Source organism: Triturus cristatus, chromosome 3_2, assembly GCF_964204655.1.
Source record: "Triturus cristatus chromosome 3_2, aTriCri1.1, whole genome shotgun sequence".
Classification (NCBI taxonomy): Eukaryota; Metazoa; Chordata; class Amphibia; order Caudata; family Salamandridae; genus Triturus; species Triturus cristatus.
In genome coordinates, this window is record NC_140584.1 from 696,912,033 (window position 1) to 696,939,268 (window position 27,236).

General features: G+C 45.1%; 1 protein-coding gene across 1 annotated transcript in view; it reads left to right on the plus strand.

The window, feature by feature from the left end:
* GTF3C3 (general transcription factor IIIC subunit 3) overlaps positions 1–27,236 on the plus strand; it is a 371,442-nt gene that overhangs the window by 205,650 nt on the left and 138,556 nt on the right. The window contains exons 13-14 of the mRNA XM_085648757.1: positions 8,392–8,527; positions 10,182–10,419. Of these exons, the coding sequence (XP_085504883.1) occupies positions 8,392–8,527; positions 10,182–10,419 (374 nt within the window). The remainder of the gene's footprint in view (positions 1–8,391; positions 8,528–10,181; positions 10,420–27,236) is intronic.

A 27,236-nucleotide genomic window follows, 5' to 3' on the forward strand; every position in this document is an offset into this window, starting at 1 on the left:
AAATGGCGAGCATCCTTCAGCGAAAAAAGGACTTCGATGAGAAGATGAGCCAATTCACCATCCCGCCGAAACCCGCAGTCAAAGTCGAAAGAGACGACGAAGACGCGGAACCCCCGAAAACTCCCGAACCAGTTGAGGAACTTGGGGACAAAGACTACTATTTCGAGGGAGAAGGTGATGAAGACCTTCAATCCTACCGGTACTCGACACCCTCGGAGGCACAAGACATGGAATGGCAAGACCTCGACACAGAATTGCCAGAAGAAGGGGTAGACACATACCCTTCGAGGCTCTTGCCGCCAGACGACATAGGGGTCTACAACATGGTCATGCAGAAGGCTGCACAGACATATGGGGTGAAAATGGAGGAAGAGAAGCCAAAATCATGTTTCCTCCTGGAAACTACTGCCACAACAAACTAGGAGCCAATTCCTTCCCATGCTCACTAGTGTACTGGATCAAGGAAGAGAGGCCTTTAAGGAGCCTGCAACATGCAAAGCTGTGACCCCTAGGACTGAGAAGAAACACAAACATTCTTCACAGGACCCGACATACATTCAAGGTTTAGTGCCAGCCGACTCCATAATTGCAGCATCGGCTAGGAAGAGGGCCAATGTACCCACTAATGCCGGACCACCTCCAGACAAGGAGAGTAGGAGGATGGATCTCACAGAGAGAAAAGTGGAGAGAAATGCGGCAATCCAATGGCGCATCTCTAACTCCAACGCCCTGATCAACAGGCACGCTTACCCAACACTGGGATGAAGTAGGACAGCTCCTAAAACATCTACCGGACCAGTACCAGCAAAGAGCTACTCACCTGGTAGAAGAGGGGAAAAACATGGCGAACACATGCCTAAAATCAGCATTGGATGCGGGAAAAACATCAAGCAGGCTAATGATGATAGGAGTGACTGAGAGAAGACACGCATGACTCAGAATTTCGGGATTCAAGCCAGAGGTGCAAAGCAACATCCTAAACACACCTGTTAATGGAGAGCAACTGTTCGGAACGCCAGTCGACGACAAGTTGACACAGCTGAAGAAGGACAACGAAACAACAAGGTCCATGGGGGCGTTGCAGTTCAGGGGAATGAGAAGAGGCACACCCACGAGAAGGCCGGGCGGGAGAGGAGGCAACGTGCCCTTCACATTGCACCAAACGTTCCAGCAAGGCTACCTAGGGAACAACCAAGGCCAGCAGCAGCAGGGACAGCAGCAGCAGAACTGGCAGTATCAGCACCGGGGACAGTCCTTTGGAGGGTGTGGGAACGGACGAGGACAAACACGGAGAGGAGGCCAACAGCCCTCAACCAAGTGACTTCATCAAGGAAGATGCCCTCACTCTAGCAACACCTCTGGGTGGGCGGAAGGACATAAAGGAAAACTACAGCCAAACGTTCAACGACAAACACTACCTTGAACACTCAACACCGGTAGGGGGAAGAATAAGAGACTTCATCCAGGAATGGAGAAAGGTCACATCGGACAAATGGATACTAAACATCATACAATACGGATACTGTACAGAGTTAGAAAAACGGCCCCGAACAGAAAGCCAAGAAACAGGGCGCACTCAGCAAAGGAACTCTCGCTCTTGCAGCTAGAAGCGCAAGAACTGCTCAGCAAGGAGGCAATAGGAGTGGTACCAAAGGAACAAAGGGGTTTACTCAACTTACTTCCTGGTGCCAAAGGTGGATGAGACACTAAGACCTATCCTAGATCTAAGGTTCCTGAACAAATTCATAAGAACACAAAGGTTCAAGATGACTTCCCTACAAGAGGTAATACCACAAATACAACGAGGGGACTTCATGGCTACTATAGATTTAAAGGACTCATACTTACACATCCCCATCAACCACAAACACCTGCTAAGGTTTGTGATCAATCAAAGCCACTACCAGTTCACAGTACTGGCATTCAGGCTCAAATCCGCACCAAGGGTGTTTATAAAATACCTAGCAGCTGTCGCAGCACACCTACGAAGTCAAGGGATGCACGTATACCCCTATCTCGACGACTGGCTCGTAAAAGCAAGTTCGTACAACCTATGCAGACTACACATCCAGCAGGTCATACTAACACTGACAAGACTGGGTTTCTCGATCCATTGGGAGAAATCGTCAACAGAACCAGAACAAATCAAGATATTCTTAGGGGCAGAGATCGACACCATACAGGCCAAAGTGTTCCCCAGCAGGAAGAGAACGTTGGCGATACTGAAGGAAACACGTCATTACCGCAAGGGGCAAGTTATGACAGTGAGGATGGCGAGCAAACTGATGGGAATGATGGCGTCCTGCATCCACCTAGTCCCAAATATCCGACTACACATGAGACCATTCCAAGAATGGATCCAGCAGCAATGGTCACAGGCCACATGGAGTTGGGAAGATCTTGTGGTTGTCACGCACGCAGTGCATCAGGAAATAGCGTGGTGGAAAAAGGAAAACATATCACAGGGGAAGCCATTCACACAACCAACTCCAACAGTGACCATCTCAACGGACTCCTCCCAGCTGGGGTGGGGCGCACACATGAACAAGCTCAAGGTGAGGGGTCTATGGTCGCAGCAAGATGCGGTCAGACACATCAACTACCTAGAGCCAAAAACTGTATTCCTAGCCTTAAAAGCCTTTCAGAAAGAGCTGTACGGGAACAGGGTGTTGGTCCAAGCAGACAACCAACCACCATGTTCTACATCAAAAAACAATGAGGAACACAATCAGTACCACTATCGGGGCTAGCACAGGAAATATGGAGATGGGCCATCCCACTGAAAATAGACATACTAGCAATACATCTCCCAGGGAAGGACAATGTGGAAGCAGACCGGCTCAGCAGACAGACGTCGGGATCTCACGAATGGGAGCTCAAACAGCAGAAAATAGAGATGCTTTTCCAGAAATGGGGTACTCCATAAATAGACCTATTTGCAACACACCAGAATGCAAAATGCCAACACTTCGCATCCAGACAACCGGACCATCGTTCCCAAGCGAATGCACTATGGATAAGTTGGTCAAAGAGCTTTGCCAACCCTTTCCCCCGATACCACTGATACAAAGGGTACTCAGCAAATGCAGAATCAGCAACATGACGCTAATACTGATAGCACCTCAGTGGGCCAGGCACTCCTGTTTCTCGCAGATAGTGGAAATGGCACAAGAACCAGCACACAGATTCCCAAGAAGAAGGGACCTGTTAACAATGCAGAACGGAAGGGTGCTTCACCCAGAACCAGAGGGTCTCGGCCTAGCAGCATGGCTCCTGAAGACCTAGAATTTGCACACCTAAAACTACCACCAAGTACTATGGCAGTACTCAGGGAGGCAAGGAGGCCTACCACAAGAAAGTGCTACATAGCAAAATGGAAGAGGTACTCCCTATGGTGTATCAAGGAGAAGCTACAACGGAAGGTCACAAGGGAATCAATAGTTACTTGACACACCTGCTACAAAGCGGATTAAACTACACATCCCCGAGGGTGCACTTGGCTGCGGTGGTGGCCTACACAAGAGGAGAAAACGAAAAGTTTCTTCACCTCTCAAGTGGTGAAGAGATTCTTGGAAGGGGCCAAGAGAATCGCACCCCTAAAGAGGATGCCAGCACCAGCATGGAACCTCAACGTAGTGCTAACTCAATTGATGAAGGCACCCTTTGAACCTATTCACAAGGCTACACTGCACATGCTCACACTAAAGACGGCTTTCTTAGTGGCGATCACGTTACTACGAAGAGTAAGTGAGTTGGAAGCGCTCACACTCCAAGAGCCCTACTTACAAATACACAAGGACAGGATTGTAATGAGGACGGACCCACACTTCATGCCAAAGGTGGTGTCTCGGTTCCATATTAACCAAGCAATCCAAATACCGAGTTTTTTCCAAAAACCGACCACAAAAACAGGCCTCTACACACACTAGACGCCAGAAGGGCTGTAATGCACTATATAGAAAGGACAAAGGAGTGCAGGAAAACAAAACAGTTCTTTATCTCCTTCGCAAGCAGTTTTCTGGGATGACCAGTCACCAAGAATACCATTGCACGATGGATTGCGCAGACAATTCAACTCTGCCACAAGCAGGTAGGACAACAGTTACAAGGAGCAGCTCAGGCTCACTCAACAAGGTAGAAAGGAGCAACAATTGCGTTTCTAGCGAACACACCTATCCAAGACATTTGCCAAGCGGCAACATGGTCTTCAGTGCATACGTTCACTAAGCACTACTGTGTGGATATTCAATTGAACAAAGAAGCGCAAGTGGGACAGAAGGTCTTACAACACATATTGAGTAACCAGTGCTCATCTTCCACCCAGCCACCACAATAAGGACAAACCGCTACAAAGTCTATGCACAGCATAATTAATCCAGAAAGATTCACGCTGCAAAACGTATAGTTTCTTACCTGTCAGTGTAGTTTTGCAGCTTGAAGACTTTCTGGATTCACTAGCGAACCCACACTCCTCTGCCAAAAAGATGAGACAGGAGGTAAAGGGTTAATGATAAACTAGACTTTACAAAATAACAGAGAAGACAGGATTAACACAAGACGAGAAAAAAGAATCCGAAGATGGCGACCAAAGGTGGGAGCTTCCGCAGGAAGCGCGCCGACGTCACGAAGGACACCAAATGGTGGGGCGTCGCAGCCCACCTGGGCCACGGAAAAAAAAATTGAGAGAAAATACTACGATTCCAGACCCAACCACAAGATGGTCGACTAATGCACAGCATAGTGAATCCAGAAAGTCTTCAATCTGCAAAACTACACCGACAGGTAAGAAACTATACGTCTGTGGGAATTTGAGTGGGCACTTGATTAGGATTATTGATAGTACGGGGTAAAAGGGCAGTTTCCAGAGGCAAAGAAATGCCATTTGCCATGAAGAAGAAAATGTCAGTTTGTAGAAGAAAATGAATACAGGGAGCTGATGGCAAGGAACAGAGTCTTTTTAGGCTGAGAGAACGATATGGGTGGTTATGAGTATTAGACAAATACGTTTTATGAGTAAAAGCTTTACCTTATTTTTAAAAAAATGGCCAAATTTGTAATAAAACGTAAAAAAAACAGTGCTGCTGAGGATGGTCAAATTGGGTGTACTATGGAATAAGTGGACACACAGGCAGTGTATCTCTGCTGCACGTGGGAAACATCCATGCACTGTAGGCTATGTGCGCTTGGGAGCTGAGTCAGGGGCCTAGCATGTTGTCTTTGGCCATGCCCTACTCTTGTCCTCACTGTGCATGGTTGACTGCAGCAGTGGGTTATATAAACTTGGACAACTACCCCTGCTGCACACACAGAAGTCTGTGCAGTGGGTAATGAGACAGTGTGCAGCACACGAAGGCTGACCTTGGATCACATTCATCGTCCGGTCCCCCCACACACGGCTAAAGACTCAAGGCAGTGGTTTATGTACACACAGAGGCTGAGCGCATACCTCTGTGCATGGCCAAGGCAATGCATAGTGGGTTATATCTACATCAGCGGGTATGTTTTTTAAGATAGGAGTTTGAGCTGTAGGAGTGTAGTGCGTGGGAATAGTTTACATCTAGCTTTCATTTGAATTAGATATTTTTTCATGATGGCCGAGCCAGGGCTTGATTAAAGTCTGGTTATTCTTAGGGCAGTGTTCCCTTGGATCCTGTCTTAGTTCGTCCTTTTCTTTTTGATTTCTGTGTTACGGGATCTGACGTTAAGAATTAGGGCAGCTTAATCCACTTAAAGCTATGTTGGGACCTATAAAATAAATGCCCACTTAGACTCGAAAATATGTGCATACCCATTTTTTAAATAACTCTCGGTGTCCATGGAAGAGGCTTTGATGCCCACAAATTTATGAACAAATATATCAGTTGATTAGTGAGAGGCATGTTGCACTAGATTGTAAAGTGGCAAATATGTGGAAGGTCAAAATGTTTTGACATAAAAATATAAGCTGATTAAGGATTTAGATAAACATTTTACAACCGTGAAAGGAAATGGAATTTGATGCTAATAAATACAAGGGGATCCCAGAAGAAGGAGCAATTCCCAATTGTCATGAAGTGATCTCTGCACTATGTTTAGACCCACACCTTAAACTATGAGCCCACTTTAGCTTCTAATGATTTTAATTTAAAGCACATCTTATCTGTACTCCTTGGGAAGCATATAGGTCATGTGAAAGGGCACAATAAAGCATTGAGTATTCCACTGGCTAATAGGACTGCACGGTAAAGAGGGGAGGGGGGTTACACATGTCAGTGAAGCATAAATATTTGCCTCTGCGTCCTGAATTGTTAACTTAATAATTTCGTCTGTCACTATATGTTGAAAGGGGAGCAATTGATGACGTAATTTCCTCGCACTCATTGTGTTGTAAGTGAAAGGAGTGAGGACATAGTAGAAAGAAGTCGCAGGGGTCTGTCGTTTTAAACAAAGGTATCAACGTGAAAAGGGTCGAAAGAGGAGAGTTGCGGTGCGGAAGGGCCTGCCCCTTAAATAAGCGCTACTGCGGAGAGGCACCATATTTGCAGCTGGATTATTGACAAATCCAGTGAGCATGAAATTCAGCATTGCACCTTCCCTCTCTAAATTCAGATAAAACCACTTTTTTAAGGTCATGATGTTAATTTGAGTGCTAGGGGAGTGGGTGACAGGACTTCCCTTCTAGGAGAGATCTATTTTCCTACGTCATCTGCTCAAGAACCTTAACAAAGGAGCAAAGAGTTCCTGCCTCATCCAGTGTACGTCTGCCTTATGATTAAACTTGTGCTCACCTAATTGATATCAATCAATCAATCACTGCATTTGTAAAGCGCGCTACATACCTGAGAGGGTCTCAAGGCGCTGGGGAGGGGGGGGGTGCTACTGGTCGAAGAGCCAGGTCTTGAGGAGTCTTCTGAAGGCCAGCAGGTCCTGGGTCTGTCGTAGGATGGTGGGAAGAGTGTTCCAGGTCTTGGCGGCGAGGTAGGAGAAGGATCTGCCGCCGGCGGTGGTTTTTCGGATGCGAGGGACTGTGGCGAGGGCGAGGTTGGCTGAGCGGAGTCTTCGGGTGGGGGTGTGGAAGCTGAGTCGGTTGTGGAGGTAGGTGGGTCCGGTGTTGTGCAGTGCTTTGTGTGCGTGGATCAGGAGCTTGAAGGTGATCCTTTTGTTGACGGGGAGCCAGTGCAGGCCTCTCAGGTGGAGTGTGATGTGGCTGCGGCGGGGGATGTCGAGGATGAGTCGGGCCGAGGCGTTCCAGATTCGTTGGAGTCGTCTCAGCAGCTTGTTTGTAGTTCCTGAGTAGAGGGCGTTCCCGTAGTCGAGTCTGTTGGTGATGAGGGCCTGGGTCACGGTTTAGTTATACTGACGACCTATTAACTTCTCCGATGGCTTTGAATAAATGTGATTAGGAGCATAGTGTTGATTAAGAGAAGGGATCACCAGCAGCAATCACCTGGGGCTGTATTTTACAGTGTGCCCTCGGTTCGCAATGGACGTGTGCGGACACTTTATGTGCCCCTGGGGCGAAAATGGCAATACAGACATGTTGCGCCAGCGCCATCATAAGAAGGCATTCCATTATTTGCATGCAGGAGTTGCCCCATGTAAATGAGGGGATGGAGAGGTTGAAAGGGAGACCCGTGGACCCCCCAGGCACTCTCTTGCAGATAGGTGCAGTCACTCACTGCACCCACCTGAAAGGGGATCTCTCTCCCATCTTCAAAGTGCAGGCAGATTGCCACCTGCACTGTGAAACACTGAGCAGCTTTTTATAAGCTACTCCATATTTCACTTGAATGTGCACCCTGGGAAAGTGAGTTTGCGACTGCCCTGAGGGCAGCGCATTCTTTGTAATACGGCGCACTGTCCCTGTTTGGGCCTGGTGGGCCTTTTGAAAGGTGCGCCATGGCGCAAACAGCGAAAGTGTGCAGTATCCATAATACAGCCCCTGATGTTCCCATGCGATTCAGGTCCATCCTGGGTAATCTTTGGTTCTGAAATAAGGTAATCTCAGGTTGTCTTTTGCATGCTATTGCAGTGCACTGTTAAGAGGGACAGAATACCTTGAAAAAACAACCCCATGTCTCTGTAGGGTCATTTCTGTGTACCTACCCGATTTCAATCATACAAAACTTTTTTTTTATTGCATCATGTGTATCATGTACTAGTGGTAACGAAAACAACACCCTTTTACTGTAGTCTCATATCATACAGTGTAGGACGCACTATAGCAGATCTGCTTCATTGTTCCAGGGTTTGTTTAAAGCTTCATCTCAAGTTGAATTCCTCAATGAGGCAGGTAATGTCTCACTTGACACCCTTGTTTGAGGTGATGACACACTGACTCGCTTGAAACAAAACATTTGTTTGCAATAAAAAATTGTAACAAAAGCGAATTTCATTTACTTACCTTTCTAGGTTGCAATGAACAGAGCTCAGGTTTGCTTGATATCCAGTTCCAAATCTGGAGAAAGGCATCTTCACCTTTTGAAGGTTTCCAGGGATAAGATTTCAGACAGCGATGATCAAGAGACTGCAAACTGTGATGCAAAAGGTAGAAATGCATTCATTATGAACACACCAATCATACAGGTGTATTATATTTGCAATATTAAACAGAATGAAAAGTCCATCATAAATGTGTGTTTACAACCCCAGCATGATACTATTTTATCGTGAAGCAACAGCATGTGAGCAGATGCTCTTTCTTTGCACTGTGATGTAGGACCAGCAGCAGTGGGAATATTTGACTTGTGCTTTTGAGGCAACGGATCCATACATTTAGATCATCAATTGATATCAGTCTTAAGTAGACTGCATCTATAAGCTCCAACTTAGTGTCACCAAGTAAAGCATAGGATACAGTTGAAAGGTTCACTACCATTACATATTTCTTTGATCTTTAAACATTATCTTAAGACTGAAATGCTCAAACACTTAAAAATTTGGGGCAGATGCATAGTATAAGGACAATATTACCATATTAATGCAATTCCATGCTTAATAAGCACTATGTATTAGTTTTGGGCTCACCTGTTCTCGTTTTTATGGCTCCAGGTCTGTCAAAAATATTAATCTTTACATTTATAAATCTCTGTGTATTTATGTAGGGAAAGAATATCCATTCTAGTCTACTATTCCTCAAAATGACAAAGCATTTTCCTAGAGAAGGGAAAGCTTGGCGGAGATTAGGGATGCAAGTTAAGAAATAACAGGAAGTTCCTCTTGGTTGGGGATGGGATGGCATGTTTCTCTCCATATATCACAGATATATTTAAAGAGGATAGCCGCAAATCCAGTCTTTCCTGGACAAAAGGAGATTGAGAGGATTGAGGCATTCTAGGAAATGCCTGCAGTGTAAGACCTACATCTTTTAGACCAAATTAAAGATTTGAAGGACATTGTTAGACATCCCTTCAGCATCATAGATCTTGACATATGGGGGATGGATGTTTTCAAGGACAAGGGAACCCAAAGATATACAAGGGACCATGGGTAATGGTTGTTTGTCGAGGAGCAGGCGGTCCCTTTGTGTAGAGCTACATCAAACAATGAGCATTTGATTGAATACACATTTAAAAAAAATCTTATTTCAAAGCTTGTGGCATAGAACTTATTTAATTTCTATGCTCATTGTTTGATGTAGCTCTACACCAAGGGACCTCGACATATGGGGGATGGAGGCTAATTAAACTTGCCTACCGACAGCAAAATGTTTTCCAGTGGTGATTGCTCTGTGCACTCCGATGTAATCTTTGTGCACTCCGATGTAATCTTTGTGGGCTGAGGAAAAAGTAATTTGCCAGGTACACATTAGTTCAGCTAGGGGTTGGGAACATATCTTCATGTCTAAAAGTTATTCTATGACCTTTCCTGGCCCTCTCACTGTAGTTTCACAGTAAGTCTCATTTCTGGAAAGTTGAACATTTATAAATAAAACCTGTGTTGCTGTTCCTTCCGCCAAAGATATTGCAAAGCCATGTTTTCATTTGTCCTCTCCTGCATCGGTGTCCTCGTGTTTTTTTGTAATAGCTGTTTGAATACCCGATGGATGTGCAAAAAGACTGTAAACTACCAACTCATAGAGTCTACACCGATCTTTGTAAGAGACGTATTAATCCTGTGAAGATTTGTTTTACAAGCACAAGATCGATTTAGTTCATCTTAATTAATCTTATCTGGTTCTTTTTTAATATTTGTTTTTATAGCAATTTTTGCAGTGCTCACAAGTGTTCTGTCCAAGGATGACTGGTGGGGTCTCCTCCTGAAGGCTGTGTATGCTTTGTGTGATTTGTCCCGATATAATGAAGCTGAACTGCTTGTGGACTCCTCTCTGGAATATTATTCCTTTTATGATGACCGGCAAAAGCGCAAAGAGCTAGAGTACTTTGGACTTTCAGCAGCAATTCTGGACAAGAACTTTAGAAAAGCCTACAATTATATAAGGTAAGAGAGCCATTGCACCCCATGCTATTTGACTTAATTCTCCAGGTTTGGTGTAATCAGTCATTTGAAATTTAACAACTAAAAGGCACTTTGATATAATGGCTGTTGTAGTTTTTGAGTATGGGGCTCTAATGTTCTGTTCTGACCTGTCAATCTTTATAGTTTATTACTTTCTATCACTAACACTACTCAAATTATCGACAGTTGTGCACTCTATCTAACTTCTCAATGCAGCCTCAGAGCTGGTAGTCTTTATGGTACAAATAATTCCCATATTCACTGTGATGATGTATTCTTACATGTTCTTAGCTGTGGCTAGTCTGAAATGGTGTACTACATCCCTACTGGTACTTTCTTGAATTTTTATATGCATCTTTGGGCACACTCCTTCTGTCACCTTTCGTGAACTGGTAGGCCTCTCATCTGATATGTGTTTCAGTAATAATACTTGCAACAAAAAAAAACACTCTAACATGCAACAGAGCACATTAGTCAGCACACTTTACATACATCAAACAGTAGACTTATACGTTTTTAAGAGGCATTTTTAATAATAAAATGACTTTGAACAGAGTGCAGTAAATTTGATCCACCTCAAGATCTGATTGACTAATTCATAAGAGTCATATTGTATTATGACTTTTGTGTTCCTCTGATGCTATTGTTACTTCATTTTGGAGCACATGTCTAAACCAGTAAATTATTTGTGGTGCTACGTGCTCTTTTGTATATTTGATTCTCTTCCAGGGGATACTCATCAATAGTCATAAGCACTGAATAATACCCGCCCATGTGCGGGATCCCGGAGCATATATAAAAATACATATATATGTGTATGTTTAGACAAACAAGTACAGAGTACTTCCATAACATACATATATACATGTATACATACATAAATATGCAGCCTAATGTACTTCCAATAGGCTAATATGCCAAAATTACATGGATGTTTTAGAAAAAGAAAATAATCTTTAATATAAACACTGCAACAGAGTACATGTACTGTAATAGTGTTCCAACACAGCCCTTTATTTGAGAAAAATGGCAAGTAATAGCAGGCAATTAGCTCATGGGCTCATAGGCACCATAACAGAAAAAAAGTCACAGTAATAAAAACACTGGCACCCTGCCTTTAAGGATTTCAAGAACCTGGACACCATGCCTTCAAGACCTCCAGGAGCCCCCTGCTCCCATCACGCACCACAGGTGACAGTTAGGTCAGTTCTTTTTTCCGTCTCCTTCTGTGAGGATCCTGGAGATTGAGCGCGTCTCTTTTTGACTGTTTTTAGTCAGAATTTGATTTTTTTCTTCTTACATTCGACATTTTTGACTGCTGGTAACTGTTTACAGTGTTTTTCTGACTAATCAACAACTTTTTTCCATCAGAAATGCCTGCTTTATTTAATGAATGTCCTTCCTGTGGGAAGAAGATCGCAAAATCGGACCCACACTCAGTTTGCATCGTGTGTTTACCAGCTTCACGCAACCCTGAGAGATGTTATTATTGCCAACATTTCTCCAAGAGTTAAACTTCATGCCTTGCTGGAGAGAGGAAAGAGTCATTCCAAAAGTGGCCCTGGGTGCACTCCTTCTCACAAAGAGCCCTCCTCATGAAGAATGCAGAAAACGGTGACGATCTGCCACTCCAGCGTCAAAAAAGAAGCAGATTCCTGAATGTTCAGCATCGAAATCAACGTCGAGAAAGCAGGCAAGGTATTCGTCACCGTCGAGGGACAGATTGCTGTCGAGACGGCAAGAGCCTCCGTCGCCGAGAAGTAAGTCGACGTCGAGGCTAGCTACTTCGGGCTCGAAGTATGCTGGTCACAAATGACCTCCGTCGACGGCAAAGCACCCGTCTACGTCGAGGCACTTGTCATCGTCTAGGTCGGCGTCGTGAGGTTCGGCGTCGAAGACTCTGCCGCAAGCCAATAGACTGACCGCGTCAAAATCCCCATCACCGTCGAGGCGCTTGCCGGCGAAGAAGTCGGCGTTGATGAAAGACCATAGACAGTCGACGGCTAAGACGCATTCCCGGTCCCAAGGATGGTCGATGTTGAAGACGAACTCCCAGTCCCGAGGACTCCATTGCGGAGGCGAGAGTCCTCAAGCATCTCACCGCAGGGACGGTCGAAGGCGGCACAATCTGTGTCGTCAGCGAGATATTGCTCGACGTCAGGAGACAAATAGCCTGCTGTGGCTTCAGAAGTAGTGCCAGAAGGACCATGATCGACATCGAGGATGCATTAGACGTCGAGGGAAGCCTCATCATCCACTGGCATTCATATCGTCCAGGTTATACTGGAGGTATCTCTGGTGCAAGGTTAAAAGACCCCTCCTGTCAATCCTTCTCCAAGATGGTTGCAAAGTGTACGACACTGGAAGGGTCCCGGTGCTGAAACCGGTCGCAGAAGTCCGGGCTCTGATTTCTCCAGGACCTACTCTCCCTCCAGAGTCTCTGGTGGACCTCCTCCTACTGCATCCACAAGAAGCAGGACACCGAGAAGGGCTAGGTCTCCATCAGTCCGTCGCTCACGTTCTCGGGAGTGATCACGTTCTCGTCACTCTCCTACCCCTAAAAATGACGAATGTCGCCATCCTGATCCACCTCTACAAGGTTGTCTATAAGAGACTATTCTCTGACTCTGCCTGCAATGCCACCATCCAAAGTTTCCCCCATCGACTACATAGGGACTTTTAATGAAGTCCTATGCAGAGGTGCCACCAAACTGAACATTAGTATGTCCGTTCCGACAGTCTCTACATCCGTCATCTACATTGCATCATAGATCATCTGCAAGACCTTTGTTACCCATAGTCCCAGGTCTTTTGGAACCATCAGTGCAGACTTTTCTCACTCCTACAACAGTGGGTTCAGTGCCTTCTCGTATTGCCAAGAAATACAAAGCACCAAATCAAGATCGACTTTTCCTACGATCGAACCCTCCTCCGGAGTCTGTCATTGCGGCAGCGGCCAGGAGGGCACATTCTGCTACATCATTCTGCTACGTCCTCTTCAGTTCCTCCAGAGAAAGACAGTAAAAGCATGGATTCTCTGGGCAAGAGGATGTGTAACACTTTGGCGGCAGTGATGAAAGTGGCCAGCGCTTCCGCTCTCTTGGGAAGGTATGATCTATCGCTCTGGGATTCCTTGTCACGATTCACTGAGAAACTACCAAAGGAAGATCAACAGGAATCCTGCAAGAAGGTGGCTTGGTAGCGAATCAGGTGATTAGTGCAGCGGCAGATTCATCCGATCTAGCTGCGCACGAATATTCCCACGGCATCTGTTCGAGGCGCTCAGCCTGGTTGCGTCTCACTAGCCTTAAACCGAATGCTCAGCGGAGGATTGTGAATCTTCCATTTAATGACTTCTCGCTGTTCGGATCTCATGCGGACGATGAAATGTCCAAAATGAAGACAAAGCTGGACACGGTTAAGGCTGTTGGGTTAGAGAAATGGAAGGAATTCCGAAGAAGGTTCCGTCCCTACGACCGGCGTTCCTTTCAACAGAGGGTTCAAAGCCCTCCGTGGTCTACCCAGCAGCAACATCAGCCCAGGTCACAATACCATCAGAGGAGACCTGGTAGAAGAAGGAGACCTACAAGACAGCCACCAGCAAAACAATGAGCAATGACTTCCTCCATGCCTGTTAGCCACTCCGGTGGGAGGAAGTATCTCATTTCACCTGGCAGAGTGGAAGACAATCACAAACAACAAGTGGGTTCTGAATATTGTGCAGAATGGCTATTTGCCCAGATTCAAATCCCCACCTTCACCAGTTCCTCCACGAGGCAAATAAGGAGGTGAACAGTCTTCTACTAAAAAATGCCATAGAGACCGTTCCTGTTCAACATCAAGGGCAAGATATATATTCCCGTTATTTTCTGGTGCAGAAAAGAGGTCCCACCAGAGAATACAGACCAATACTCAACTTGAGGTTATTTAACTGATTAATCCGCAAAGAGAAATTTCGAATGCTAGCCCTGCACCAAATCTTTCTTCACCTACATCAAGGAGATTGGATGTGTGCTATAGACTTGTAGGGCACCTACATGTTCCGGTGTCCAAGAAACATCGAAAGTTTCTGCGTTTTCAAGTGGTTCACCAGCATTTCCAATTCTGGGTTCTCCCGTTTGGACTCAAATCACCCCCCCGGACTTTTTCAAAACGCATGGCACTGGTGGCAGCATTTCTTCGCAAACGAAGGATATTCATTTACCCATATCTGGACGACTGGCTCCTGAAGAGCTCGTCACCCTCTCTGCTTCAGAGTCATCTATCATACTGTCTCCATCTACTGGACAAATTGGGCCTACAGGTCAATTTAAAAAAGTTGATCTTCAATTCGACCCAGAAAATCCACTACTTGGTGGCACCATTGGATACCATAAAGGCAAGCTCATATGGGTCCTCTTCAAGTGCAAGGCTTTTGGTCAGAGGCAGAGCGAGGATATCACATCAATCTGTTGGAGCTAAGAGCTGTCCATCTAGCTCTCAAGTCACTGTTTCCTTCTCTCCAGTCCAGCTCACTGTGGGTTCAAACAGAAAACACCACCACAATGTATTATTTGAACAAACCGGGTGGGCACCAAGTCGAGACCTCTCTCTCTGGAAGCGCAGACCATCTGGAAATGGCTTCTAGCAAGAAATCTAAACATAGTGGGAATTCACCTTCCAGGAACTCAAAACGTTCATGCAGATGCCCTAAGCCGGGATTTCGTCGAATCTCACAACTGGGTGCTCAACGACGAGGTCACGGAGGACATCTTCCAACAATGGGGAGTGCCAGACATCGATCTGTTTGCAGATGCGGCAAACGCCAAATGCCCTGTCTTCGCATCCAGGTTTCACCAACCAGGTTCACAGGGCAATGCCCTTCTGATAAAATGGTCTCCGACAGTTCTGTATGCCTTTCCACCAATCCTGTTGATTCCTGCAGTGATCAACAAATTCTACAGGACCAACACCAGAATGATCCTGATATCTCCGGAGTGGCCTTGTCAGTGGTGGTACCTGGACCTTCTTCAGCTGTCAGAGGTTCCACACAGGAGGTTACCATGCCGCCCAGACTTTCTGTCCAAGAACAACGGGAAAGTGTTTCATCCCAATCTCTCATCCCTGAGATTAACGGCTTGGTTCCTGAAGTCCTTCAATACGGACATTTAGACTTAGCTTCGGAATGTATGAACATTCTCAAGGAAGCCAAGAGACCTTCCACCAGGAAATCCTATGCTTTCAAGTGGAAGCATTTTTATCTATGGTGCAGGAACAATGGTCATGATCTAGTCCGGGGGCAAGAGCAGGTGTTCTTGCCGTATTTGCTATATTTGGCCGAATCTGGTCTGCAATTCTCCTCCATAAAGGTTCACTTTATGATCCAACTTCCGTTATGCCTTCTAATTAGCCCTACAGACCGCGTTGCATGTTTTTCTTTCTCCAAATTTAGTGTAGCACTGTTATGAAAAACTCAACTTTTTGTCTGTTTCAGTTGACATGAACTTTCATCATTTGTAATGTGTTCTGTCACATTATAGGTCTTGTCCATCCTATACAAAACCATAAGTAAATAGAAAAAAATAATCCACAGCACGGGTGTATATATTGTATTTTCCCATTCTTACTATAACCACTAAGTACAAACAACGCAGAGAAACAACATTTCTCAATGAGACAAAAATAGAAAATGTGTAATGAGGAACATTGCACACACATACAGAACAGTTCTGATTTGACACATTGCTGGGCAATTTCCTTTTCGCGACACTTTCCTCTTAAGATGCTAAATAAGCAAATCACATTAAACCAAGCTTTTCATATGCAGCTATTAACAGCAAATCACAGGCACAATAAAGGTGTCTACATCTACAGGTAAAATCCGAAAATGGCAGATTAATAAACATGTCACTCTGGATCAGCAAAAATAAAGCCCTGGCTTCACTTTCCCAGACACTAGTAGCATTTTAGCGTATTCTCATCATCTCCAGTTGGTCCAGAAGGAATGTGGTGACGTTCTGCATTCAACAGTCAACCTGACGACAGGCAAAGTCACACCGCTCAGTCCTGTATATGGGTCACAACATGCTATATGCATCATAATGAACTGAACTCTGCAGTCGAAAAGATTTGTATAGAAAATCTGACCAGCCAACATTAGACAAGGCAAAAAGGGATGGGAGAGTGTACATTACACAAATAACAATAAAATAGCATGACCTGTAATTCAATGCAGTGTTTGTGGGCCTCTCCTCTTTCTGTATGTTTCGCAGTACTTGCATCCCTTTCAACAGTGGCCATTGTTGTTTCATCCATTTCTTGTCCTAGCCCTTAGCCATATTCCACACGTCTCGCACTCCGTTGCCCAGACACAAAAAAATTGAAATATCATAATGCTGTGCCAAGATAGCAGGCATATAAACTACTGCCATAACCATAGGTCCTTCTGTTTATTTTGTCACTCCTTCAACAGGCTCCATAGTTCTATATCAAAGAGTCACGAAGAGTGGAAAAATGAAAGAGTGGTCACTGCAGTTGACACTGGAAACCCTCACTAGGCAGGCTTGAATAGGTGCACTGGATTTCACTGGTTCTTCACTAAGCAATTCCCTTTCCTGGCACACAGCTCCAGAGGTTGCACATCTTTTAAGGTCATGTTGTCACAGGCTGGACAGTCCAGCAGGGCCAGAGCACAAAAACATTATAGACCGCTATCTTAGATTGAGTTGTTAGTCATCTTCTATGCTGGGCCTCCATCCGCAGCTCTGGTTGAGACAAGTAGGAATTCTGACTCATGCATTTGGTAGGAAAGATGTACTTAAGAACCAAGTAAGACAGGAATAATTGTTCAGATGTATTTTTCATTACACACGTGCAGAAGAGTGTATTTGGTAAGAGTGATTACAAATCTAGCTGAGTGGAAGGAGGCTGTCATGAGAGAAAGAAGGCTGAGGAAAAACTATGGACTGTAATGCAGCCCCAAGTAATTACCCATTGGTAAGATTAATCCAGCCATTTGCAGCACTTCCTGCCACAGTGCACTCTGGTTATATCAGTAGTCTGGATTTTGAACATTGTATGAAAGGGCCCTAGAGCAAGGTTTTTAAACCTCTCTGAGTTATTTGTACTGACAAAATCCTGGTCCTTAGATGCACTAAGGAGGGAGGCTGATTGAGGCGGATCGGCTGAGGATGGGCATTATCTAGGTTCTTTTAATCAAAAAGGGGGGGGGGGTGAATCACATATGTCGATATACCAGAGCCTCTGGGAAGGTTGTCTTGGAGACCCTCAACCACGCATTCACAGTATGCGGTGTATATTATCTCCACTCATGTGGCTTGGTGGATAGTGTCATCATTGGGTCTGTCATTTGAGTGTTCCGTTCTCCAAATGACCCACCGTCCTTCACCAGGATGGAGACTGTTTGGATGTTGACAGTATTGAGAGGTTAAAATGATCTCCTATCCTGTACAGAAAAGTGTATTGAACAAAGAAAATCAGGATAGGGATAAGACTTTAAAAAAAGAGTTGATTTCCAGTGGATAAGTAACTGGTCCACAACACCTAGTGGTCTGGTCGACATGTTTTGGCAGGGAATTGCCCCTACAGGTCTTTTGGCCTTTGTCAGGACCGAGGGACTGGCAGGCCTAAAGTTTTTAAACACTCCACACACAATATAGGTAAGTATATTCACTCACCATTCTTTGTAATTGAGCACGTTCGGCTCATGACTGGTCGGTGTTATAGGCGCACACTTTGGTCAATAACTGTAAGGAAATCAGAAAATGTAATAGCAACAGAACACTCGGTATAGTACTATTTCAAGCTGATTCCCAATGCACCCAGTGGCAAACTAATGGAGAAATAACTGAAAGTATCACTGATAGTGACATGTACATATTATTAAGAATATGCAACTTGTAGCGAGAAAAGTAAAAAGTAAACCATTTGCCTAACACTAAAGTGGCCCTCTTATTATGAATGGTATCTGGATTAATCTAAGCAGTGTGTACTTTAGTAGGTAACAATGTATGATGCAGAGACACAAGTGCACCATTACATTATTTATAAACTGTTGTAAAATATGTGTGCACTTAGAAGTAGTTTGTAAAATGTTGTAAACAGGATAGAGAGTTTACCTTTGAAAGGAGTTCAAATTACCCTATGGGATGCGAGAGGACTATGACTGAATGCTTTAGCCTAGGTGGAAAAGAGGACAAAGTATGGCAAAGGAATAGATATTCTAAGGCACTCGGTAACTTAAGAGCCATCCAAAACAGTTACCTCGCTTGAAGCCTTCTAGCGCAGAAATGCTTTGTGTCCCTCTCGTTCGAAACTTAGAGGGATTTAGGCGGAATGTGCTTTTATACTTTCCGGGTGATCTTGATGGAAAGGATGTTTGCCTCAGATGAGGACAATTGTCCTTAAGTGGTTGCAGCAGTATTTAGAGCTTAGTGTGCACGTTTCAAGTAATGGCATGCTACGTCTAATATACGATGTGAAAACACTCATAACAACATGGCGAGGGATATGTTAAAGGCAGCCAGCAATAATGAAATCACCTCGTAAGTTGGATGTTTGCCAGTCAAATAAAGCAATCTAATCCTGAACCATAATGACTATGATTGTCAAGAATTTATAAATGGCATATTAAGCAGATTATTAGGTATTTCTTAACGAGGTTTGGCCCAAATTACACAATGTCAATAGCATGCATTAGCCTGTACAAGCATTGACCACAGGACTTCATCAAGAAATTCTAACAAATTTGTAAATGTACTGTGCCTGTTTTGTATGGTGCTCTAACTTCACCCATGCACCAGGGAGCTATGTGAAAAGATCTTCTAAAGCGCATGGGGGTTGACCACCATGCTACCGCGTTTCGGTGTGTGATGGTTGTGTTAATAAACAATGTCACTTCGGAAATTGGTAGCATGTCTATGAAAGCATAAATAATGGTCTATATGATGACAAAGGGGCATCGTAACTCTATATATGAAAGAAAGACTTTCATGTAAAATCGTTTTGTTTAGTGCTTTTTATATCCCTTAAATAGTGCAGATATTCTAGGGATATTCATTAGTGCTAGCACTGGAAAATTATTTGTGTCGGTATAGTTACGTAAAGTAACGTAAGGGTATTTATGGTGGTTTTGCCTAGTGCTTAGTCATAGTCCGCTCAAGAGGTGTTCTGGGGGTGTTCATCGGTGCATGCAGCGAGACACTTTACTGCTAGCAGTCATGTGAAGTAGAGTGTCATGGCAAATATTAGGGTCATCAAATAATTGGGGCTACTAGTCTAGTCCAAAGCGGGTATTCGTCTAACGCTGTTCAGTAGTTCTATGGACATCACCATAATAGCAAAGGCTATCCTCAACCAAGGCACTTAGTAGGTAGGTCTAGCATTGTAGACTTGTTCTTGCAGAGATGCGTAAGAGGTTCACCTGGTATTGTCTGCAATCCACACCAGAGAGGTGTCAATATAGCGGTAGATGGACTAAGCTGAAAGTTTCCATTCTCCAACTTGGTACATCTACCTAAGAAGGCATTCATGGAGGTTCCCACTCTAGTTTTAGACTTCTTTGCTTCCCTGGAGGATGGAACACTCTGTTGCTGGTTTCCTTTCATGGCAATTTTTGCAAGTGTCTGTCCTTGACTTTGGCTTCCGGAATTCTTATATTTTTAGTTACTTTTCCTCCCAGGTCTTGGTTTCTGACGTGACGTAGGTGGGAGAGGTCGCTAGTTGTAGTGCTATTCTATTGTATGTTAGGACAGGGGAGTCAAAATATCCAACATAACATGTATTTGTAAAGCCCGTGTTCATCCCAAGGGTATTTTGGTGCTGAATAACAGATATTTATTATTACCCAGCTCAATGGTACTCATTTTATCTACCTCAAAAGGATGAAAGGCTGAGTGGACCCACCAGAATTAGAACCTGTGACCATTATGTCGAACACATGACCCTGCAGTGGATGCATTATTCCACTAAGCCACAAGACCCAGCTCCCACGTCTTGGTTTCTGTAATGAATTAGGCAGGAGATGGAGCTAATTGTAGTGGTAATGATTTTATAGTATGTTAGGACAGGGGAGTCAAAGCCTTCTTATCATATGACTTCTTCTGTTCTGACTTTTCTATTCCATTCCAATAACGCATGTACCACCATCACTGTTTCAGGGTGCTATGACCATGGGAATATGATTGTCAGTTAGTTTTACAGTTCCTACAGTATGGCCTAAACCTAATACGAGTAATCTCACCTTTCCTACTCATGAGCAGTCATATAAGCTTCCTTAGAAAGATCTTTTGATGGTGGGAGCTCAGTCAAAGGCTTTTGTTTCCAGCCTTGTGCATGTTTTCATTGGCATACTTATTGGTGTGTCCTTTGTTGTCTGAGACTAACCCTCTGTTTTGTGTATTCTTCAAGCAGATCTCGTATTGTTTTAGGGCGAGGCCTCTTTTCTGCCACTTAACCTATAAACACATTTGTTTAGCTGCTAAGATCGAAATGTCCCATGCACGATGCTTTGAATAATGCACCCCAGCTCTGCTTCCCTTGTATCGTATGTTTCAGTGCATTTTTTTCTCCTCCACTCAAGAGAATAATGTATGTCTGATTAGTCCCTGTAGAAAACAAATTCTTATTCAGAAAATCTGTAGTCTGGAGGTTCACCAAGTACAGACCTCTTTCTGGGAGTAACTGCTGTCCGATCACGGCTGAGAAGACCTGATCATGTTGGCATCAAATGTTTATAGCTGTGGGAGCAGGCCTTTTGACATGTTAACTGCATTGGGAGAGTGGCCTACTGACCTCTCCTAGTAAAATAAGTGTGCACTATCCCTAGTAGTAACGGTAGAGTATTTGTGCCTCTGGTTAGATGGTTTGTTTTTCTAGTCAAAGTGCCCCTAGAGAAGTAGAGAAGTGGCAGTAGGAACTGATAAAGGTGACAGTAACATCAGTAACATAAGTGGTGATGGGTAATGAAAAACACAAACTAAGAGATTTGTTTCAAAACTATACCATTTAGCAAAGTATATCACTAAATGTTTCACTTCTCTCCCACTTTTGCTCAATATCCATTGCCTTTCTCACTGAGGAGTGCAAGACCTACACCTTGTATAGTTCTACAGAGGAGAGACGCCTCTGTTGTCATGTAATTCTTGGTACAGCAAAGAGCCTTCTACATGATTTTCTTACTTTATTGGCGAGGAGACCTTATCCCAGTGTCAGGACTCTATCGAGTCCCTGTCCGGTGCAGTGGCTAAGGGCTTTGAGTCCCACAACTGCGGAAGGGTCTCTAGTACCCCAGACTACTTTACAGGAGCGAAGCCTTATGTGGGACCCTTGAACACCCCAATTACAGCGACTCAGGATATCCAGCGGCCCCAGTGAAACTCGTGCCTATGGCTAAGACCGCATCTCAGGTTTCAGTGATAGACAAGGAGGACCATCTCAACACTGCAGGGTGACGAAAGCCCAGAAACTCACATATGCTAGTAAAAAAGGGCTGAAACATGTTGGTGATACAGGGTCATGGGACCATTTAATCCGCATACCCTTATAACATATTTTATCCTTCCCTCCCACTCTGCCAATAAAGGATACTTTTGGAGTGGGTGAGGAATTTTATCTTTAAAGTTATGCTCCCTTACACTCCTTCTTCATAAGTTCTCCCTTGAATACAGTAAAGCCCACCCTGACCTTTAGGAGTCGGGTGAACCCGATGATGAAGCATGCCACAACTAGAGTGGGTGAGAGTTATATAAAGAAAAGGTCACTTTTCTCGTTCCACCCCTATAAGTGAGTGTGTCACCCCGTGGCATAACACTAGTCCTATAATCCACCTTCAAGGAGCCATCCTCGTGCTCCAGAAGGAATACTCTAAATTTAATTTCCTACAGAACAATAAACACAAGACTCATTCGTTCATGTCTCCCAGTTGGTGCACACTGCTGGGAAAAAGGCACTAATACGTGGTACAGGAGACACCCTGCCTCCGGATAATGAGAGCAAGAAAATTGATAATGCAGGAAAATGTGTAATGTTGGGGGGCTATTTCGCGGTAGAGTCTTGCCATCTTCATCAGCCTATTAGCCAGATATGATAGGCACCAATGGGGGAAGATGGAGAAACTGATGCAGCATCTCCCTGCTCTCTACAAAAAGAGAGCTAGGAAGATCGTAGATTAGAATAAATCTGTCTCCAACACAAGCATTAGGTGTTCCTAGCCACACTGTACACGGCCTCTAGACAGATAAACACAAGTATCCAATTGCCTTGCCTTGCCATTCTTGGCGGAGGATTTCAGGATTCTCTCTAGAGGTTCAACTTCACCTCATATGTCTGCCTTTGGATGAACATCGACCTCGGGTAGAAGAGATACTGGAGGAAAGTAGTAAATACACAGCCTGCTAAACCCCTGCAGCAACAATAACAAAAAGCAAGCTTACTCAACATGCAAACCCGCCCCACATAAAAAGCTGGGCGAAGTATTGTCTGACCTGCATATCCACAATAGCAGTCGTTTCAAGAAGATTAGCAGCCAGATAGACAAGGGCAGTAGTCTCAAAGAGAGTTTTGTGGCAGTGTCTGTAGAGTCATGCCTTCTAGCCATGATTCAGTTATGAGGAGCACGTCAGATTGTGTCAGTGAGACGTTCGTAGATGTGATGTTTGTTGTTTTTAGTTATTGAGCTTTTATTGATAGGCAGTCTAAAGATTGTGTTTTGGTGGTGGTACTTTGTTTTCTAGATAGTGAGTTACAGGTGTATTATTAGTGTTGGTATTAACTGTATCAGGATAGCAAAAGTGTTGTTCGTTGTAATCGTAATCGTCCTCCAGCAGGCTTAGAAGGCATTTTGTTGGTGTAATATTGTAAGATGTGGTGGGTGTTAGGACCAGCACGGAAGGTCTAGAAGTGGGAGGCGAATGGGAGGCGCAACAGGAGGAGTTAGGGAGTCCAGAGTTAGTTCAGAGCAGGGAAGGAAAGAAATAAGTTATATGCAAATAAAGCTCCTCACCTCACATGCGTGTTGGTGTCGTCCATCCATCCACGGTGACACTACATCTGGCAAAGAAGGTGGCTGCCTTCCCTGTGGTCTGCTGAGCGCTCCACTGCCTCGGAGCTGCTGTGCCGTGCCGCGCACCGGGAGCTCACTCCGGTCGCGTTGTGCCTTTGCCGTCCCCTGCTGTGCACTCTCGCTGCCGCGACCCAGGATCCCACCCCGGTCGCGTGTGACTTTGCTGTTCCCTGCTGTGCACTCTCGCTGCCGCGACCCGGGAGCCCTCCCCGGTCACGTGTGATTTTGCTGTCCACTGCCTCACCACGACTGACTTTGTTATCCGCTGCATTGCCGTGACCCGGGATCCCACCCTGGTTGCGTGGGATCTGGGCTGTGAATGCCCATGCTGCTGCTGCCTGCAAGTCTCCTTGAGGGAGTGTGGGGTCTCGTCCTGGACCCGGGGACTACGCCCATCTCGCCCACAGGTACCGGTGCTTGCCTGTTTTCCCTCGCTACTAACACTGCCTAATGGTAGACTGTACTTTCGCGAGGTGCAAGAGTTCACCGGTGGCCATCTTGAGGTCAGGCGCCTCATCCAATCCTCTGCGAGGATTACCCGGCGGACATTTTAAGGTCAGGCAAGTGCTGGAATTCACTTTAAATCTGCAGCAAATGGGTTTCCTTCTGTGTTTTGCACCATTACAGACTGATGCCAGCGGGAGGAGTGGACCACATGTTTTCTCTCCTGTTGCACGTTCTTGATCTTCATTACTGCTCATGGTATTAACCATACGTCGCGTGGCTGGTGAGACTGCGACATCCCCAGGCTCCATGCTGCTGAGCCCGCACCGTACCTTACCTGCTGATAGTGTTAATCCTACTGTAACTGCGCCAGGTGACAGGAGCTGTGTGACTTCCTGTGTTTCAACTCTTTGACATTAATCCGTTGCTCACCTGTGTCTTGCACCTCAGTCCATCATTTCTGGGTCCCCAACGTCACAACAGCATCACGCCTCAGCTAACACCAATGCCAGGCCGGAGTCCCCTACATCTACGTCGCAACTTGGAGGCCACAGACTTGGCATGCTTTCTACGCCCGCCGGAACCTCTAGTTCTTATTTCGGGGGGAGGCATCGGCCTTCTCTGGTAGGAATGGCTGGAAGACTTTGAAGACTTCATGAAAGGTTCCCATGTGACTGAGGAGGATCAGCATCTGATTGCACCGCGCAATCTTATCGGGAAAGATGTTGGTCAGATTATAAAGGAACTTCCGGCTGATGCTGCTTCGTCCTATGCAAACGTGTGTGACGCGCTAAACAGAGAATTTCTTCACAAACGGAACTTTGATTATGAAAGATACACATTCAATCTGGCATCCCAAGAAAAAGATGAGCCCATGGGTACATTCATCATGAGACTTAGACGCTTGGCTCACTACTGTGACTTTGACTCTTTCACAACGGAAGACGCTCTTCGACTGCGAATCATAGAAGGATGCCAGTCTGAGTCGTTACGCAGGCGTCTATTAAAGAAAAGTTATTCTCTGGATGAGATCGAAGAAATGACGCGAGTACATGATCAGGCAGAAGAATATGCCAAGCGAATGGAAGCTGGAAGAGGCAAAAAGAGTGAACAGGCATTCCGGCTCCAATCTCGCAACACTAATAGGTCTTCCCCTGCAAAGCAACGATCATCCAGATCCAAAGCTCAGTCTCACTATACAAGTTGTCGTTGTCGCAGTAACTGTCGGACTGACAAACGACAGGAGCGCCAACTTGAATGCTATCGCTGTGGATATGACTTCCCTCAGACGGAGACTTGCCCTGCATTAGGTCAAAAATGCAGAAAGTGTGGCAGGGACAACCACTTTGAGAACGTCTGCAGAGCACCTTGCAAAGACATTCACAGAGACAATAACAGACAATCCAGACAGTCCAATACTCGCCATCATGCCAAAGCAGTGTGGGACCGCAGAGACTCTTCCACGGGCTCTTCACAGACCAGCCGTCATTCTCATGGGACATACCAATCCCGTCGATCACAATCTCGTGAGTCAAGGTCGCTGTCACCAATATCGCAAAACAGTGATGAATATGTCTGCATGGTCGCAGATCCTGACAGGCTGAAGAATTATCCGCGACCACATATTCAAATGGACACACACTTGGCCAAGTTTGTTTTAGACAGTGGGGCATCGCTCAACTATATTTCCGTTGCAGAATATAATAAAATGAATCTGCAACCACACCTGCTTAAAGCTAACGTGCGGGTATACACATGGATGTCAAAGGAACCTCTTCCTTATCTTGGAAAATTTCAGACTAATCTCACATACAAGGACAGGACTATTCCAGCCCGTATTCACGTCATTGATGGCCCAGAAGCAGATTGTCTTCTCAGCCTGCCCACGGCAGAACGACTTCGACTAGTGGAAAAATTGTACAAAGTTGATGACGAACCCGACATAGTTCATAAGTTTCCAAAATTGTTCACCGGACTCGGAAAGATGGCTCATTGTCAAGTTAGATTGCATATTCAACAGTCTGTAGAGGAGGAACTGCAGGATCTTCTCCGGGCTGACATCATCGAGAGAACATCAGGACCCACTCCTTGGGTCTCTCCTGTGGTTATAGTACCAAAAAAAAGATCTCTCCTGACAAAGTGCGTCTCTATGTGGATATGAGAGCACCTAACACCGCCATTGATCGGTGCTGCTAGCGCTCTTTGTTTGTTTTTTAAAAAACTGTCACATTAGAATTTGTTGTGCTTAGAATTTCTCACCCCCTTTTTAAAAAAATTTGACCTAATTGCTCGCTGTTCCTCTGACGCTCTAGGCGCTCCTGGCGCTCCAGACACCACTCCTAGGCCTTAGCCAATTGTCCGAGAGGGGGAGGAGTCAGAGGCGGGGCCCAGGCTCAAAAGCACCGCTGTAGCGCGAGAGCAAGCGATTTAGGCTTGTGTTCATTGCACAGATCGGTGCTGCTAGCGCTCTTTGTTTGTTTTTTAAAAAACTGTCACATTAGAATTTGTTGTGCTTAGAATTACTCACCCCCTTTTTAAAAAAATTTGACCTAATTGCTCGCTGTTCCTCTGACGCTCTAGGCGCTCCTGACGCTCCAGACACCACCCCTGGGTCTTAGCCAATTGGCCGAGAGGGGGAGGAGTCAGAGGTGGGGCCCAGGCACAAATCCACGCTACAACGCGAAAGCGCAGCAGACGCGCGCAGCGGGCGTGCCGGTGGCGCGCCAAGGCAAGCCTATCTGCGCCCGTCCAAGCCTGGACCGTGCCAAGGGCCAGACTCCCTGGCCCCGCTATTGAGCATGTAGAAATGTCACACAACTTAAATCCGGCAACCAAATCACAAGCCCGTAATTGTAAATACCCCGTTGAAAAATTGAAGGCTCTTCAGGTACCGTGGATGTCTAATTGTACTAGAGCCCACTTCATTGTAGAGTTTAAAGCATGTGCTAATTGCGGTTTTAGTTTTACTCCCAGTCTAGAAGCCAGAATTCTTAATTCATCTTTCGACCCAAATCCACAAACTCTATGTAATAAATCCTTCACCTTTATCAGTATTAATTGTCGCTCGCTGCCGAAACACAAATCTGACATCTTTGATTTATTATTAAATGACCAACCCGACGCAGTTTTCCTTACAGAGACCTGGCTCCATGAAAGCTCAGGCCCTGACATAGCAGCGTTACCCACAAATTATGCCACAGTAAGAAAGGATCGCAATTTAAAAACAGGTGGAGGGATAGCAATTATTTTTAAGAATATATTCAAATGCGACTTTGAACATCTTTGCATCCTTAAT